Source organism: Lissotriton vulgaris, chromosome 4_2 (assembly GCF_964263255.1).
Source record: "Lissotriton vulgaris chromosome 4_2, aLisVul1.2, whole genome shotgun sequence".
NCBI lineage: Eukaryota > Metazoa > Chordata > Amphibia > Caudata > Salamandridae > Lissotriton > Lissotriton vulgaris.
In genome coordinates, this window is record NC_141692.1 from 18941625 (window position 1) to 18960344 (window position 18720).

At 41.5% G+C, this 18720-nt stretch overlaps 1 protein-coding gene across 1 annotated transcript in view; it reads right to left on the reverse strand.

The window, feature by feature from the left end:
- The window catches only part of LOC147718155 (lymphocyte antigen 6E-like), a 36112-nt gene extending 25921 nt beyond the window's left edge, over positions 1-10191 (reverse strand). Inside the window, exon 1 of the mRNA XM_086919230.1 lies at positions 10014-10191. Coding sequence (XP_086775356.1) covers positions 10014-10065 — 52 coding nt within the window. The 5' untranslated portion in view covers positions 10066-10191. The remainder of the gene's footprint in view (positions 1-10013) is intronic.
- Between the last annotated feature and the right edge of the window lie 8529 nt (positions 10192-18720).

The window sequence follows — 18720 nt, forward strand, 5'->3', positions numbered from 1 at the left end:
AATTGTATGTGATATTCACATATTAGAGATGCATGGTGCTCTCTGTGGTGCTTCTGCTGTGGGTCCTCCCTCAGCCTGTATGAACTGTATGTGATATTCACATATTAGAGACGCATGGTGCTCTCTGTGGTGCTTCTGCTGTGGGTCCTCCGTCAGCCTGTATGAATTGTATGTGATATTCACATATTAGAGACGCATGGCGCTCTCTGTGGTGCTTCTGCTGTGGGTCCTCCCTCAGCCTGTATGAACTGTATGTGATATTCACATATTAGAGACGCATGGTGCTCTCTGTGGTGCTTCTGCTGTGGGTCCTCCGTCAGCCTGTATGAATTGTATGTGATATTCACATATTAGAGACGCATGGCGCTCTCTGTGGTGCTTCTGCTGTGCTCCTCCCTCAGCCTGTATGAATTGTATGTGATATTCACATATAAACCTCACATGATGCTCTCTGTGGTGCTTCTGCTGTGGGTCCTCCCTCAGCCTGTATGAACTGTATGTGATATTAACATATAAACCTCACATGATGCTCTCTGTGGTGCTTCTGCTGTGGGTCCTCCCTCAGCCTGTATGAACTGTATGTGATATTCACATATTAGAGACGCATGGTGCTCTCTGTGGTGCTTCTGCTGTGCTCCTCCCTCAGCCTGTATGAATTGTATGTGATATTCACATATTAGAGACGCATGGTGCTCTCTGTGGTGCTTCTGCTGTGGGTCCTCCCTCAGCCTGTATGAACTGTATGTGATATTAACATATAAGAGACTCATGGTGCTCTCTGTGGTGCGTCTGCTGTGGGCCCTCCCTCAGCCTGCATGAATTGTATGTGATATTCACATATTAGAGACGCATGGTGCTCTCTGTGGTGCTTCTGCTGTGGGTCCTCCCTCAGCCTGTATGAACTGTATGTGATATTAACATATAAACCTCACATGATGCTCTCTGTGGTGCTTCTGCTGTGGGTCCTCCCTCAGCCTGTATGAAATGTATGTGACATTAACATTTAAACCACACACAGTGCTCTCTGTGGTGCTTCTGCTGTGGGTCCCCCCTCAGCCTGTATGAATTGTATGTGATATTACATATAAGAGAGGCATGATGCTCTCTGTGGTGCTTCTTCCGTGGGTCCCCCCTCAGGCTGTATGAATTGCATGTGATACTACATATAAGAGACGCATGGTGCTCTCTGTGGTGCTTCTGCTGTGGGTCCTCCCTCAGCATGTATGAATTGTATGTGATATTAACATATAAGAGATGCACGGTGCTCTCTGTGGTGCTTCTGCTGTGGGTCCTCCCTCAGCATGTATGAATTGCATGTGATATTAACATATAAGACACGCTTTGTGCTCTCTGTGGTGCTTCTGCTGTGGGTCCTACCTCAGCCTGTATGAACTGTATGTGAAATTAACATATAAGAGACACATGGTGCTATCTGTGGTGCTTCTGCTGTCGCCCCTCCCTCAGCCTGTATGAAGTGTATGTGATATTAACATATCAGAGACACATGGTGCTCTCTGTGGTGCTTCTGCTGTGGGTCCCGCCTCAGCCTGTATGCATTGTATGTGATATTAACATATCAGAGACACATGGTGCTCTCTGTGGTGCTTCTGCTGTGGGTCCCCCCTCAGCCTGTATGAATTGTATGTGATATTAACATACCAGAGACACATGGTGCTCTCTGTGGTGCTTCTGCTCTGTGTCCTCCTTCAGCCTGTATGAATTGTATGTGATATTCACATATAAGAGACGCATGGTGCTCTCTGTGGTGCTTCTGCTGTGGGGCCTCCCTCAGCCTGTATGAATTGTATGTGATATTAACATATAAGAGACTCATGGTGCTCTCTGTGGTGCTTCTGCTGTGGGTCCTTCCTCAGCCTGTATGAATTGTATGTGATATTAACATATAAGAGACGCATGATGCTCTCTGTAGTGCTTCTTCTGTGTGTCCCCTCTCAGCCTATATGAATTGCATGAGATATTACATATAAGAGACGCATGGTGCTCTCTGTTGTGCTTCTGCTGTGTGTCCCCCCTCAGCCTATATGAATTGTATTTGATATTACATATAAGAGACACATGGTGCTCTCTGTGGTGCTTCTGCTATGCGCCACCCTCAGCCTGTATGAATTGTATTTGATATTACATATAAGAGACGCATGATGCTCTCTGTGGTGCTTCTGCTCTGGGCCCTCCCTCAGCCTGTATGAATACTGCGTGATATTAACATATAAGAGACGCATGGTGCTCTCTGTGGTGCTTCTGCTGTGGGTCCCCCCTCAGCCTATATGAATTGTATGTGATATTAACATATAAGAGACGCATGGTGCTCTCTGTGGTGCTTCTGCTGTGGGTCCCCCCTCAGCCTATATGAATTGTATTTGATATTACATATAAGAGACGCATGATGCTCTCTGTGGTGCTTCTGCTCTGGGCCCTCCCTCAGCCTGTATGAATACTGCGTGATATTAACATATAAGAGACGCATGGTGCTCTCTGTGGTGCTTCTGCTGTGGGTCCCCCCTCAGCCTATATGAATTGTATGTGATATTACATATAAGAGACGCATGGTGCTCTTTGTGGTTCTTCTGCTCTGGGTCATCCGACCCTGTTTTAATGTTAAGTGATATAAACATATAAGAGCCTCGTGCAGCTGGGCTCGCCACCTCTGCTCAAGCTGTGATGCTTCTCCTGTGGGCCTTCCCTGAGCCTGTGTTCATGAAAGTTTCACATAGTTAGAAACATTCGGTCTGAAAAGAATATTATTCACAATGATAGGAGAAAAGATGTCCATGATGGGTGTGTGCCTTGTTGGCAGTTTTGAAGGGGCATATTGTCACTGTTTCTTCTAAATTTCCCTTTGGTATGAGCTGCAGCCAGAATCACTGATGCAAGCCTCTGAAAAGTTGCCAACTCCCAAGTTAGGGTTGTAAAATATTTTTTTTTAAAACAGGCTGCTATTACAAAATCTTTGTTTTTTATTTAATAGCATTCACAGTCACTGTGGTCTACGGACCCTTAGAGACTTCTTTCCCTGTGCTGTGAGTTGCAATTTGTGAGCTCTCTAATAAATATGAATTAGGTAGGACTGACTACAACCCACACAGAATTGGGATTTTGAAATAAAACCGATAGTATGAAACCTGTTCCCATTGATAAAGTTTGAAATGTTAGATTTGAAAAACAGAAGTCTGAAAACTTTCCTTTTGAGAAATGCTAGTATTTTAGCAAAGGTTTGCAATGTGGTTTGAATACTGTTAGGGGTCATTTAAAATGTAGTCTATCTTTTGAAATAGAAGCTTTCCCCGGTACTAGCTGGACTTCTTGTATTGATGTAGGAGGGTGGATGACCCAAGAACAATGGAAGGAATAGAATGAGAAGAAAATATTATTTTGGGGTACTGTACATCACAAATGAAAGTTGCTGTCATTTTTATTAATATATTTATTTATCATTCATGTTTTTTACTTTACTTTATAAAGTTTTATATAGAAAGAACATGGCATAAATGCACCGTAGTGTTTCAGATGTTGAACATTTAAAAAGAAATGTTGTAAAAAGACAAAGAAAATATTTTACAATATATAATTGATTTCATTTGAGACATGGGGGAGCGAGGCACCCTCTAGGAACTATTAAGTGTCCAATTGCATCAAAATACAGGTTACGATGGCTTAGGTTGATCTGACCTCAACCCTTCACCCATTGGTCCATCTGACATAATTCTCAGGAGTAACAGAGTTGGAATGGATGCCATATCAGAGATGGCCTCCCTATGCTGATTTTCTATGCCCAGCTCGTCCAGTATGAGGCACATTGGATCCCCTTACAAAAAATCATCAGTGGGCCATACATGCAGGGGGATACCCTCTTAGGCATCACAGCTGGCAGTGTGGAATTTATTAGTAATCAACCCCTGCTTTGGGGTTTGTTGCTGAGAAACAAAAAGAAATATAACACACAAGGAGGAGTAGCGAGAAGTGATTAAAAGGTGTCACATGCTCTGTGTGAAAATACTGCCCTCACTCACAAAATTGTGACATGCTTCATCATTGGGCTTGCTTACAATACAGCCATGTGCAGACCAACACCTGGGGTGGAGCTAAAGGAAGGGGAAGACAATACACACATAAAAAAGAAAGTATATGTCAATATGCAACAAATATGCAGCAAAGGTTTAAAACTAGCTCAGTGGTGTCTCTGTGCAACAATTTATTCCTGGACCCACCGTCCAGGTCTAAAAACATGAAGGATGGTGGTGATAGGAGAAATTTAGGAGTCACTTCACCCCTTCCTACTGCCTAAGTGTCGACGCGTTTCAGCCGTGCTAAAACTGCCCACACTGTTGGATCACACCAGCATTTTTCAGGACCAATCAGATCCCAATTATTGTTTACCCTCTGTACCAGAGTAGGTTATATTTGGAATTTGGAATTTTTAAGAGGAGGGTTTTCCTAAGCAACGTACATTTGTTTATCTGTAGGGGAAAGCACAGACACATAGGTGTAGGATTAGTCATGCTGAGGTAGCTCATGTGTGATTTTGTTCAGACATTCGTGGTTCCCTCTCATAGGATTCCACATGCAATATTTTTTAAATACCACCTAGGTATATACCATGAACCAAACGGTTTATCATTAATATCAACATGTCCAAAAATGTAAACGTGCCATACAGTAATGGGATATTTTATCTGTAGACTCACGCAGAGAATCGTACTTTGTTGGACCGAAGTTCAATGTACCATTGATGCGCACACACATGCTGTGCAGTGAAAAAACAACTCACAGAGTTTCATCAAAAGCAATGCTTAAACTGGCGATTTAATGGGATGGACCCCCTGTTGTCAAACTCTGGGGAGACAAATGGAGACATTGATGACGTTAAATAGTAGCATGTACTCTTGTGATGATAAGCGGGTCACCGACTTGTGTAGCCCTACAAATCTTGGTTGGAACAATTTAAAAACAATTAAGATAAGAGTCTATAGGAGGCTCTCATTGCTTTAAAACATGTGTTTAGTATTTTATAGTCACAGCATCAGTGAGAAGAGACCACACAGAGAAGGATAGATTGCTCAACTGGCTCCACCTGCTGTACCTGTCTGAAGATGGCAAACAACTCCTAGAGGACAAAATCGCAGAGGAAGAGATCGGCAAACCCATCACCAAACTTCCAACATTTAATTTCAGGCTGTTTTGCTTCATCCACCTCCCCACTTCCTCCATGCAGCCATGGCATCCAACAACTGTTTTATAGAGGTCACTGGACATTAATGCAATGATTTGTGTGTCATCGGCAAATGAAACCAAGGAGAAGCCAAAGGATCTCATCAGACTAGCAAGGGGTGCAACATTAGTGTTAAGAAGAGTCGGGCTGAGTGATGGTACCTGCGGGACACCACAAGGCAGGGAGAAGGGGGTGGAAAGGCATCCGTTAAGGAGTACTGCTTGTTCTCTGCCTGTAAAGGAATGCTTTGAGTGTAGCCAGCGGGGGTGTCCTTTATTTCCATGCTCTTTAGGTGATTTAGCAGTACTTTGGGGTTAACTTTGTCGAAAGCCGCCGATAAGTCAAGGAGGATAAGGGTAGATTTTCCTCCTTGATGAATGCAGGCTCTAAGGGCCAGATGTATCAAGGCCCTTAGAGCCTGTGCACGCTGCCTTTTGGGATGTATCATCCCAAAAGGCATTCACAAAATAGGTAATCACAATTGCGATTACCAATTTTGCGAGTGAAGTTAGGGAATGCAACTTTGCATTAAGGGGTCGTAAATTCCCACCAACTTCAAGTTGGTGGTAATTTGTAAATCCTTAAAAAAATGCACATAATTGCATTTTTCCAAGTGTCATGTGGCGCATACACATGCCCTTTGAGCCTGTGTTTGCGCCACTTGTACACACATGACATTTTTGGGGGTGTATCAGGGTGGCCGTTTGGCCCCCTATCACCCTTGAAAATCCATTTGGTAATCACAAATTGCAAATGCTTCCCATTCATTCCCATGGGCCTTTATTAATTAAGTGGAACAAGATACTCAGGAGCTTATTTATGGGAGCCCCATATAGTTTTTGCACCACATAAAGTGGTGCATGCTTCATGCAGGGCTCTCATTTAGATTTCTGAAGCCAAAAAAACCACAGTCCATGGCTTTGAGTGGCCTCATAAATCATGAATAAGGCGGCGCAGTGCAAATCGCTGCGTTGCCTTACTCTGCTCCTGGGAAACATTCCAAGGGTGTTTCAATGGGTTTTTCCATGCAACACCTAAGGAATTCGATGCCATCCCAGAATTACATAGTGATGTAAATCTGTGGAAGTGCTAAATCCATACGCCTTCCGAGGTGAGGCACAATGAGGTGAAATCTGCTTATTTCTCCTCGATTTTTCCTCTTTTTATGTGTGCTGCATTCTGAAAATGTCTCTTAGGATTGCTTTTGTGCATGCAATGGAGGCACCCTTGCACCATGGTGCAATGGTGCTTACATTGGTGCTAGGCTGCCAAAACACTGCCAGCACAGGGAGATAAAGAGCATATTATCAAGAACGGTGTTAAAATTATCGCCGCTTTAGTGGCAGAAACTGCAGCTAAAGCGTCAATAATGGGCTTGATAATATGCCCTTGTGAACTCCCATAGAAGCCCAGGTTCCCACCAAAACATAGGCTTCTATGGGAATTCACAAGGGCATGTTATCAAGCCCATTATCTCGGCATTAAAATTATCGCCGCTTTAGCGGCAGGAAACTGCCGCTAAAGCGGCGATAATGGGCTTGATAATATGCTCTTGTGAATTCCCATAGAAGCCCATGTTGACACCAGAACAGTGCCTTCTATGGGAATTCACAAGGGCATATTATCAAGCCTATTATTGCGCTTTAGCAGCAGTTTCCTGGCGCTAAAGCGGTGATAATATTAACGCTGTTCTTGATAATATGCCTCTTAGTTGGGTATTTCCGAGTGCAAGACAAGGAACAACTTGGAGGGTCTAGAGTGTGGGTAGAAACTTCAGCCTCAGCTACAGAGGCCCTCTCTAGCGCGGTAATCAAGGATGTGAGGCCACAATGTGGCTACACTGTCCACACGGAGAGGGTTTCTATTGCTAATTTTAAACCCCCTGATTCATTCATAATCTAAGTCATCCCTTCTACCAAAGTGATAATGTACATATTTGTTTATTAATAAAAATAATTGTAGGAATGTGCATGAGTATTTAATTGCTAGATGTGCCAAAAACTCTTAATTTGAAGAAAATAAAAAAAAGAGTGAATCATGGGTCAGAATCTAACCTACTTCATTATTATTAATGAGTTTGGTCACAAATCACAACTCATTATGACCACCATGTCTGTAACTACATTTCAATAAAGTACTTTATTTAAAAATATTATGGCCTGTTTTCCTTAAAGGACTCCAGGTTGCATTTAAAAATATATGTTTTTTAGTTTTTTTATTCCGGAGTTTGCAGTGGTGCCAATGGTCCCAGACAAACTTTTTTTTAACATTCACAAAGTGGGGTGGGGGGATCGCCTTCAGTTTTGGGAGTGGGTTCAGGTCAATAATGTTTCAATGGTTTACAACAGCTAATAGAGTCCAAAATCATTGTTCTGGATTGATAGAAATTCCTATTTGAAAGCCTCACGTACAGCACTCTTCCAAATAGCGATTCCCTTTCCATTTTCAAACCAATTTTAGGAGTTGGAAAACAGGTTACAGACTCCTTAAATGGGTTTAGTACATCACTATAAGCAGTTTTTCTGTCACCAACAGCAAATCTGAGCGTGAGCGACTGAAAAACTGCTTTGTAAATCTGGCACTTAGTTCTAACACTACAGAACAGTGCATGTTTGATAATAAATATTTCTCACTAAAAGCGGTCAAACACTTGTTGTATAAGGTACACATTTCAAAATATTTCACCTCAATTGATATGATATTAAGCTGGAAGAGTGTTGTTAAGTTGGCACTTCCTGTAACAATTTTACCACAGCCTTTCTTTAATGTAAAGTCCTGGACCAGCAGGGGTTGAGCTAGCCCTTGGTGTTCTGCTCCACCTAATCTCTAAGAAGTATCTCAATGTCTTCAGACAACTGGCATTGCCTCGATCTGATCCATAAATGCCTCACCACAGCACACCACATTCTATGTCCCTGTCCTCATATCCCTTTCTCCTGAACCAAGTGTACGCTTCAACACTAATGAGCCACATCTACTTCCAAACATGGTGGCAGAAAAACTCCTTTAACTCCTGACATCAGGGCAAACCAGTCTAGACTCCCTAATCTGGCTCTGCCAAAGCCCCCTTAACTCTTTGATTCTGACTTAACATGAGTAATGTTCTTTGCAATCCTGGCATGACAGTGCTGCACATGCACAGACCTACTCTTTTCTATGAAGGATAATTATCAGAGCAGAAGAGGACCCTGCTTAAACTCCTCACCTTGTTCTTCATCACTACACATGGCTTGCCACTTTTCTACCACACAAGGAAATTCAATATTTAGCGTGGAAGCATGGTGCCCACTAGCCACATCTCAACTTTTGTGTGATGCATTCTTTCTGGTTTCGCTCTCTGACAGACCTTTTATTTCTCTTAATAATATATTCCTCCTTCACACTTGAGTTAAGAGGAAAAGAGCTGTTTACATATCAGGTTGAGCGCCCTCATAGTGATGGGCTCCACTCAAAACTCACTACCTGAACTAAAGTTGACAAGTCATGCACTGGCCCACACCGGACCTACCCTATGGAACTCACTGCCGTCCGAACTGAGGTCAATCACCAACCACATGATGTTTAGAAAAAACTTAAAAACCCATCTGTTTCCCAGCTATTAATTGTCATTCTATCTCTGGACACATTTTTACTCTCATTTCCATCTGCAGTCATAGCGCGGAGATACCCCTTCGGGGGTCTAGTCTGGCGCTTTATAAGCATATAAAATAAATAAAAAATAAATAAATGCATAGACCCTGCTCCCCATACACAATATCCAAATGTGATCAGTCATGCACAACCCACACAGGTGCATCTACTGGAGAACAGTCATTCACAGCCTCACTTATGTGGATCTGAAGATGATCAGGCCTGTGCAACCCCACACAAGTACATGTCTAGTCATGCACATCTCCCCAAAAGTTAGACCTGCAAGTGAACATTTCTGCATCATCCATACAGACAGATCTAAAGCTGCCCAGCAATACACAGACCCACACAGGATCATTCAAAGGTAACCAGTCATGCACAGCCCCCACCCCCACAGTTAGATCTGCAAATGACCATGTATGTACTCCCCATACAGGTAGATTTAAAGAGGACCAGTCATACACAGCACCACACAAGTGCAGTCAAATGTGACAAGTCATGCACAACCCCCTGCACAGTTAGATCTACAAGTGATCATGCATGTACAGCCCCCATATGTAGATCTAAAGATGACCACTCATGCACAGCCCCACACAGGTACATCTAGAAATGATCAGGCATATATAGCTCACACAGGTAGATCTAAAGATGACCGGTCATACACAGCCCCATACAGGTAGATCCAAAGATGTTTATGCATGCACAGCATCATTCACGCAGATCCAAAGCTGACTAGGCATTCTCTGCCCCATATATGTTAATCAAAAGGTGACCAGGCATGTACAGACTCACATAGGAATATCAAAATATGGCCATTGATGAACAGCCTCTCACAGGTAGATTTAAAAATGACTGGTTATTCACACCATGCCACACACATTCAGATGTAACCAGTCATACACAGCCCCGTTCAGCAATACCTAAAGATTATCAGACATGTAAAGCCCCACCCAGGTAGACTGAAAGGTGGTCAAACATGAACAGCCTCACACAGGTAGATTTAAAGATGCCCAGGTGTACACAGTTTACTCTACACAGGTGCATTCACTTGTAACCAGCCATGCACAGTCTCAAACAAGAAGATCTACAGGTGACCAGATATTTAAAGCCACACACAGGTTTAAATCCATAATGTGTCCTTTATTGGAAGTCTTACCTGTGCCAACAAGGAGGACAGCAGCCAGAAGACACGCCAAGACAGCCTTCATCCTTTAAAGTGATGGAGCAGTGAATGGGAAGAAAAGGTGCTGGATGTCTGTGTGTTACCTGTGCTTGTTGTTTCTGTGTGATGCCTGTTTGTGATATCAGTGTATCAGTTTTATATGTGATGCCTATATCTCATATGGGGCCTCTGCCTGATGGAGATCTGTGCTGCCTTTATATAGCATCACAGTGTTGTGTAAATGTAGTTCTTGACAACGAATGTTCACAAAACACACGCGTTTCTTACTTTGACACTATTGTTCACATTTTCAATCATATGGCCCCCCATAGACAATGTCTTATCTTACAAAACGCCAAAGATATTAATTACAAAAGTCACATTTCTTCTTCACTGTCATACTACCTCTGTGTGCAAAAAAAACTCAGGCACACAAAGTAGGTGTGGGAATGCGATACCATGACAAGGAAATGCTGTTCCACTCAGATTTCTCCTTATCTTTAACAAAGAAGGAGATATTTAGGCCTGTAATTAAGTAAAGATTCACATTTCCACTTAGTAGGTAGCCATGGGTACAAGCACGAGTACTTAGAAACACTTTGTGCACATGTACCTGAGCTCTTGCTTTTGGTGATGAAGCTGATGGGATTATGGGTGTCCGGTCACCACTCTTGCTGGGGGGTCTGAAAAGTTTCTGCGTTCCTTCCATCATCTTCTTGTGTTTGCTTTGTTCACCCTATGTTGGCAGGATATGCCCAGACATGGGTCCCTTGCTCACTTTGCCACTGGATTGGAGCTGGCCTGGCTGATGAGTTTAGTTACCCTGACACCAGACCCAAGATGCTTTTCTACCAGTCCAGGAAAGACCTGGCTCGCCAGTTTGGGCTGGACTTTTCCCATGACGAGCAGGGTAAAGTCTGATTTGCATATGGCTGGGTCTGCACTGGGCTGGCAAAGTGAGCTAAAGAATCATGATGGATTAAACCCAGATTTAACAGTGACTGAGGGTGAGTGTCTGAAAAGTTTCAGCGCTCCGCCCATCATCTCCTTGTGTTCGCTTTGTTCACCCTAAGTTGGCAGGGTATGCCCAGATATGGGTCCCTTGCCCACTTTGCCACTGTATTCAAGCTAGCCTGGCTGATGAGGGGTGTTACCCCAAAACCAGCCCCAGGATGCATGCTTCCGGTCCAGGGAAGTCCTGGCTTGACAGTTCCGGTTGGACTGTTTCCATGATGAACAGGTTCAAGTTTGATTTACATATGGCTGGGTCTGAACTGGGGTGACGAAGTGAGCTAGAGAACGATAATGGATTCAACCCAGATCTAAAAGTGACTGGAGGTGAGTGACTGAAAGGTTTCAGCTCACCATCCATCATCTCCTTGTGTTTGCCATTCATTCATCCATCTGTCCATCCTACTGGTGGCCAATCGGTAGTTATAGTTAGAACCAATGTTTCTATAAGAAAAGTGTTTTTGTCTTGCCAATAACTTTGGAGCACTTGAGGAATCTCCACCAAATCTTCACAAAACAAAAGTTCAGCTGCAGGGTTGAAAGTTTCGGGGTGATCCGTCAAGGAGGGGCCAAGATAAAAGGGGTGGTCCCAAAATGCGTTTTCCCAATTTTAAGTCTATATGGATTTTTCATTTTTTTTTAACTCAACTACAGCTGGAACTGCAGAACAGAATGAAACCAAGTTTGGCAGAAAGCTAGATGTTGGTCCAGAAAGTGTGTTTTTTGTGAATTTGTGTAAATCCGTCCAGTGGTTTTTGAGATATCTATCTTTAAAAATAGAGATACCTGGTGACGCGAGTCCTTGAGGTGGATTTGCGAATCCTACTAAAATTTGATTGGCTCGCAACATTTCAACCAGGAAGTGTTGGCAGCCATCTTGGGACTTGGCTAGAATACATGTACTCCGAAGATTCACTGAGGTATATGTAGTCCTGCATACCCATGTTCTCAATTATACATGCACTATGCTACCCAGACTTGTTTTTTAATATGTCTGTATGTCTTGCTTTTATGAGTAATTACTCGAATAAAGCACTTTTGAATTGAATTGCTACCCAGACTTCAATCTGATAAGGCTACATAGAAAGGTAGACACACTAAATTACCCAGCATGCCCCCCTTACGACAGATTTAGACAACAATACAGCTTACAATCAAACTTATATATACATGCAAGGAATGAGACACTCATTTTCATATCTGGTAAATAACGGACACTTTCAAGCGTTAAATGCACAGAAGTAGCTTGTGCATCTTGTCTTGTGCCTTGTACGGTTTAGCGTATCAATGGAGTTTTACTCCTAGGTCAATGTTCATATTTTGAAGTCGTACGTAATGTATAAACTGATCTTCTACCACATATAAGTCAGTACTGAGGTTGGCTGCACCTACACCATAGGGCAGGCTGGTATGTGTTTAAAGGTAAAATATGTACTCTGAAGATTGACTGAGCTCATCAGAGTTTAATCTGACGCACCTTAGTAGGAAAGTAGACAGGCAGTAAAACACCTGCTGACAGAGTGACAAATGCCTTTAAAGATTCACTGATATAGACAGGCCCAAGTGACATGCATGTACCTCTAATGGAGACAGTTGCACTCACACCTAAAAACTTAATGCACACTAACACATCCAGGAGGCAGACCATGTAGCTCCTAACAGACACATTTAGATAACCTTTGAGTTCACAAACAGAGGCAGTAATTTACCCATAAACGTACATGCACATGCAATGACAGCCCCAGATATGACTGAGATATTAATTCACATATCTGCTAAAGAATTGACTCTTTCACGTCTAACATGTACAGAACTAGCCCTTGCGTCATGTTTTGTGCCTTGTAGTGTTTACAATCCGGATCCAGTATTTGTTGTGGCCCATCCTTCATATTTTAAACTCCTACAAAGGGTATAAACTTATATTTTGCTATATATAAGTCAGTACTGAGGTATCCTGTAGCTAGGCCATAGTGCAGGCTGTTATGTGCTCAAAAGGTAACACATGCAGTCTGAAGATTCATTGAGCTATATGGGCTCAAACAAACTCATCACCCTGCCAGCCAGGCCTTCCCTTGACACAACTCAGTAGGAAAGCCGACTGGTAGTAAAAATCCACTGACATAGTGATATAAGCACCTAAACATTCGCTTTTATAGAGAGGCACACATGATATCTATATAGCACCAATGAAGGCAGTTACATGAACACCATGCATGCCTTATAGACATGTTCTGAGAATCACACAGATTATGAAAACATATAGTCATTTAACATGAAAGTAACATACAAATGCAATCACACAATGTATAGGGACTGAGACACTAATTCACATATCTGCTAATGAACTGATACTTTTCTATCAACAATGTGGAGAAGTGCTCTTGTGGGCCTTATACAGTTTAGGCTTAGCAAATAGTTTTAGTGCTAAGCCAACCTTCACATGTCTACACAAAACAAAAAGTGTTGTTGTGCTGTATATAAGTTGTCTCTTAAGCAGTTGCACACACACGTAAGAAACCTAATACTGACTAACACATCCAGGATGCAAACATGCAGTTCCTTAGAGATACATTTAGAGACCTATAGAGGTTAGCCACATATGCATTCATTTACAGAGAAACTCACATACATTTGCAATGACAGTAGCAGATACAAAGTGGGATATTCATTCACATATATGCTAAAGAACTGACAAGTTTCGAGTCTAAGATGAAGAGAAGTAGCCATTGTATCATGTTTTAGGCCATTTACGGTTTAGCCCTACGCCAACATTCTTATTTTAAACATGTAACACAAGACATAACTACATATAAGTCAGCACTTAATATGTCTTGTGTAATTACAAAACCAAGAAGACACAAAAGCAATCAGTCAAATAGTGATAGAAGCACCTAAAGATTCACTCATCAAGACATGTACAACTAATATATATCTAGAGCTAAGGCTGGTACACATACTTCAAAACCCCAATACTCACTAACTCACCCGCTACCCAAACCATGCATTCTATTTCATTCTGTTTTAGAGGATCAGATAGGCTAATAACAGACGCAGTAATTTATCCACAAGCATTCATGCTGATGTAATCTTAGCCTGACATACTGGCTGTGACATTAATTTGGTTATGGGCTCAAGAACTGACATTTTATTTATTTATTTAGAAGTTTATAGAGCGCACAGCTACCTCCAACGGAGGTGTCCCGGCGCTAGGTGCGGAGTACAAGAGGAGGAAGCAGGCTACTGAGCGTTACAAGTGTTAGAGGAGACTAAAAACACAGGTTTTTAGGAGTTTACAGAATTCAGATTCCTAATTTGGCTTCCTTATGAACTCGGGTAAGGAATTGCATAGCTGGGCAGTTCTTTCCGTAAAGGACCGGCCACCTAAGCTGGCTCTTTTGATGCAAGGAGTAACAAGTAGTTCTTGGTGGTTAGATGTTAGATCCCTCGACTGATGGTCTTTGTGGAGTCTTTTCCTCAAGTAGAGGTGGCCCCTTTCTTTAATTGCCCTGTAGGCAAGAGTTAGCAACTTGAATTCTACCCTCCTCTTTACTGGTAGCCAGTGTAGAATCCATAGATGAGGGGATATGTGGTGTCGTGTATTTCTAATGAGCCTGGCGGGCGCAATTTGTATAGTCTGTAACTTTCTGATCAAGTAGTCAGGTAGACCCAAGTACAGACAATTGGCGTAGTCTAACTGAGATGTAATGAGTGCAGGAACTACTGTCTTTCTGTAGACCATGGGTAAAAAATTGAGGAATCTCCAAAGTGAATTCATTTTCCAGAAACAAGTAGAGGAGACATGACTAATCTGATACTTGCATGAGAGGGCGGAGTCAAACTTGAACCTCAGGTTCCTGGCAGAGTGCACAGGGTGAGGTTGGGGTTGAGCTCAGGTGGCCACCATAAATCCAAGTGAGGCGGAGATGGCTGATTGAAGAATAAAACCTCAGTTTTATCGGTATTTAACCTTAGACAGTTCTCCGTCACCCATGCTGAAATATCCCCCAGACAATGTCTGAGGTTAGCGAATGCTGCCTTGGATATATCCCTAAAGGAGAACACAAGCTGCTTGTCATCAGCATATGAGACTTACCCCATGTTGTTCAATGAGCGGGCCAGTGGGGAAAGATAGACATTAAAAAGAGTCGGGCTCAAGGCCAAGCCCTGGGGAACTCCACAGACGAAGGGGCACGAAGATGGGATGTGAGGATGCAGCAGTACTTTCTGGGACCGGTCTTCCAGAAAGGAGCCAAACCATGAAAAAGTGGTCCCTGTCACTCCCCGTTATCTTAGTCTGTCAAGCAGGATCATGTGTGACACAGTATTGAACGCTGCTCACAGATCTAACAGCACAATCATAGCACAGTGGCCCTTGTCTAAGTTCTACTGGACAGTCTAAGTTATTTCCAGCAGCACGGTCTCAGTGCTGTAAAATGCCCTGAAGCCAGTTTGTTGGATTCAAGATGTTCAGATAACTGTTTCTGTACTTCCAATTCCAGAATGTTGGCCATTGCTGGCAAGAGGTAGATGGACCTGAAGTTCTTCAATTCAGTCGGATCTGCATCTTCCTTCTAGAGGATAGGTTGAGCAAGTTCTGTTTTCCAGACTAGAAGGGATACCGGTAATCAAAGAAGAATTCCAGAGTAAATTGAGATTTAGGTTCAATAGTGGAGCCAGAAGTTTAAAAAGCCTAGCTGGACAAGGGTCTAGTAGAGAGCCGGATTGCATTTTTTCCAACTGACTGAGGGAAGCCTCCAGGCTAAGAGGTCTGAATTCAGACCAGGTATGAAGAAGGGGACAGGATGGAGAGGTGAGGCAGGTGGTTCCCCTGTGGCAAAGGAGGAGTAAATGGTTTGTATTTTGTCTTGAAAGAAAACTGAAAGGCCATCGCAGAGAGTGGAAGAAGGTACTATGTTGCTATGCATTGACTCAGGTTTATTAACATCATGGAAAACTTAAAAATGTATTTTGCAGAATTATTGGTAGATTTAATTTGAATTGGGGTGTAGTCCCTAATGGACTGAAGCTTAGATTCATGAAAGTGTTTAATTGCTATTCTATAAGCATTTTTGGACTATTATAGGTTTTCCGCCAGATTCACTTGAGCTTCTTGCATAAACTTTTCTCAATACAGAGTTCAGGAGTAAACCAGGGGGCTGTGGTTTTGTTTCTAGTCAATTTCAAAGTTTTTATAGGGGCTATAGTGTCAAGGGAGGATGTGACCAAGTTATTGAATAAAATGGTGTCACGGTTGGGTTCACCGGTCAGTTCTATAGGAGTTTTTTTAAGAACAGGACCTATTATATCAGGTGTTACATTTTCTACTCTAACATGTAGACAAGTTGCCCTGCTACCATGTTTCCGACCTGCTAGACTAGAGCCAGTGCATGTTGTTTTACAGCTAGTCAAGCTGTCAGATTTAAAACTCCTATACTAGGCATAAAGTGATCTTCTACCACGTATAAGTTACCACTGAGGTACTCTGCAGCTAGGCGGTACTGGACGTTGATATGTGATTAAAAGGTAACACATGTAGTCTGAACATTTGAGCTATATGCTCTCATACAATCTAATGTTTAAATAGTTAAAAAATATAATCTCATACTACAAAATTATCAGGTAGATGTATTTCACTTTTTTTTGTTTTTTGTTTTCTGACTTAAATATTAGTTAACTATAGAGAGTTACAATGCCAACAAAACATCAGAGAAGAAAGAAGCAGCAACAAACATACCATCTCCTCAGAACTGAGAAACATAAAAAGCAAAATGCAGAAAAAGTGGCCCAAGAGAAAAGAACTATTGGTAAGAGGACAAAGACATTTCTTAAAATTCTAATTTGTATGTGCACAACTGGAAACAGTGCAAAAACAAGTACACAAAAATGGTCATAAAATAAGAGAGACTTCAACCAGAAGGCAGAGAAAGTTTAAGGAAGTCAGAGTTAGAATGTACCACATTAGAGTATTTCACAACTTCAGAGCACTTATGAGGAACACAAACTATCAGGCAACATGAATATGTTGAAGGTATACTTGGTAAGGCATTTGCTCTGAAGAGGACGCTATTTATCTTGATTTGAAACAGAAGGAAGACACTGGGCAAAATAGTCTTGTCTACGAAGAGACGGACTCAAAAGAAGAGACTCCAATAATAGAAGTAACATTTTCAAAGTTTTAGTGGTGAATAGACACATGATTTGAGTACTAAGCCTTTCTTTAATGAAGAGGGCTACTTGCAAAACAACAGATAAATGCATGCTGTTGATTAATCTGGACGATATTATGAGATGAAAAATGGTACTCCTGAAGTAATGATACCTAGAAATGTGGAGCAAGTGATTGCTGAAGAGGTGAATGGGATGCGTAGCCAGCCCCTATGTATGAAAAGAATTGTAGTAGTTTTTGTAGTATTCTGAAATATTCAAATAATATATTGAGACATTTCCTCTGTATGTTTCCTCGCAGAAGATTAAAGCAGAACATAGCAACTTTGCAAGGATTCGATCCTTGCAAAGTAAGAAAGCATTAAAATCGTCAAGGGCACTCACTGGCCTGTTTATCAAAAAAAAATTGTGTCAAAGCAGCTTTCACCATTTCAGAATGTTGTGTACACCACTCAAACAGTAGAACTTTTGTTAGAAAGGTTTACTATGTTAAAACTCCTGCTTTTCTTGTTTCTTGTTTGCATGCCACTGTCGTAGAGGTAGAAAAGCTTTGTGATAATGTACAGTTTTGTTTTTATAGTCCTGAAAAGGAGTGTAGGAAAAATTAAGAGTTGGCAACAATAGGAGTTGAGGAACAGGATATAGGTATTAGTGGTGGTAGTTTTGAAAAAGAGATTAAAAACTTTAAGACAGTGGCTTCTGAGCAACTAAAATGTGTTTGTATACGTTGTTGACACACTCACTATTAAAGTTAAATTCATAATGTTGATTTGTACATTAAAATTGAAAACAAGACTAATGATGAGTGGCATAAGTTTGCTATTTACTTATTTGTAGAAGAATGGTTTGATTTGACCAACGGACAAATTATGTAATTACTATTATAATAAGTTAAATGGGAAAAAAATGCTAGAGCTGTACCCAAAACCTTAGAAGTAGTACCTATCCCAGAATATTTGAATGTTTATGAACCAATACTAATACAATGAATACATTCATTTCAAGCTATAGTTCCTATGGAGCTGAAGACTGGAAAATTACCTCCACCTGAGCTCTAGAAAGGTCTGAAAAGGTAGGGTTGTATGCTTGCCATTAGATTGTAAGCAAAATATTGAAACTGTAGGAATATAGTCAAATTTGGAAGAGGGACTTTTAATTCTAGTAAATTGTGTCCATACTAAGAGTAAAATGAATATAGTAAGAGTTAGTATATGTTACTAAAGTTAAAAAGGCAACTTTATTTCTGGTATAAAATTACAAAAATTTAGATATTTAAGAAATCACACTTATGAGGACAACTCATCATCATCAACAGGTCAGATAGAAACAGTGGATGAATCTAGAGTAGAAGAAATATATGAATATTATGGCATCAGTCCCCTACATTTTAAAGAAATTGGTGGTGATGCTATGGATCTATATCAGCAAAAAGAAGCAAAAGGATGTCCCTTATTTGTATGGAAAAAATAGTTTAGACGCTCACTGTTTCCCACATTTCTTTCCTACTGGAGAAGGCTGTAGATAT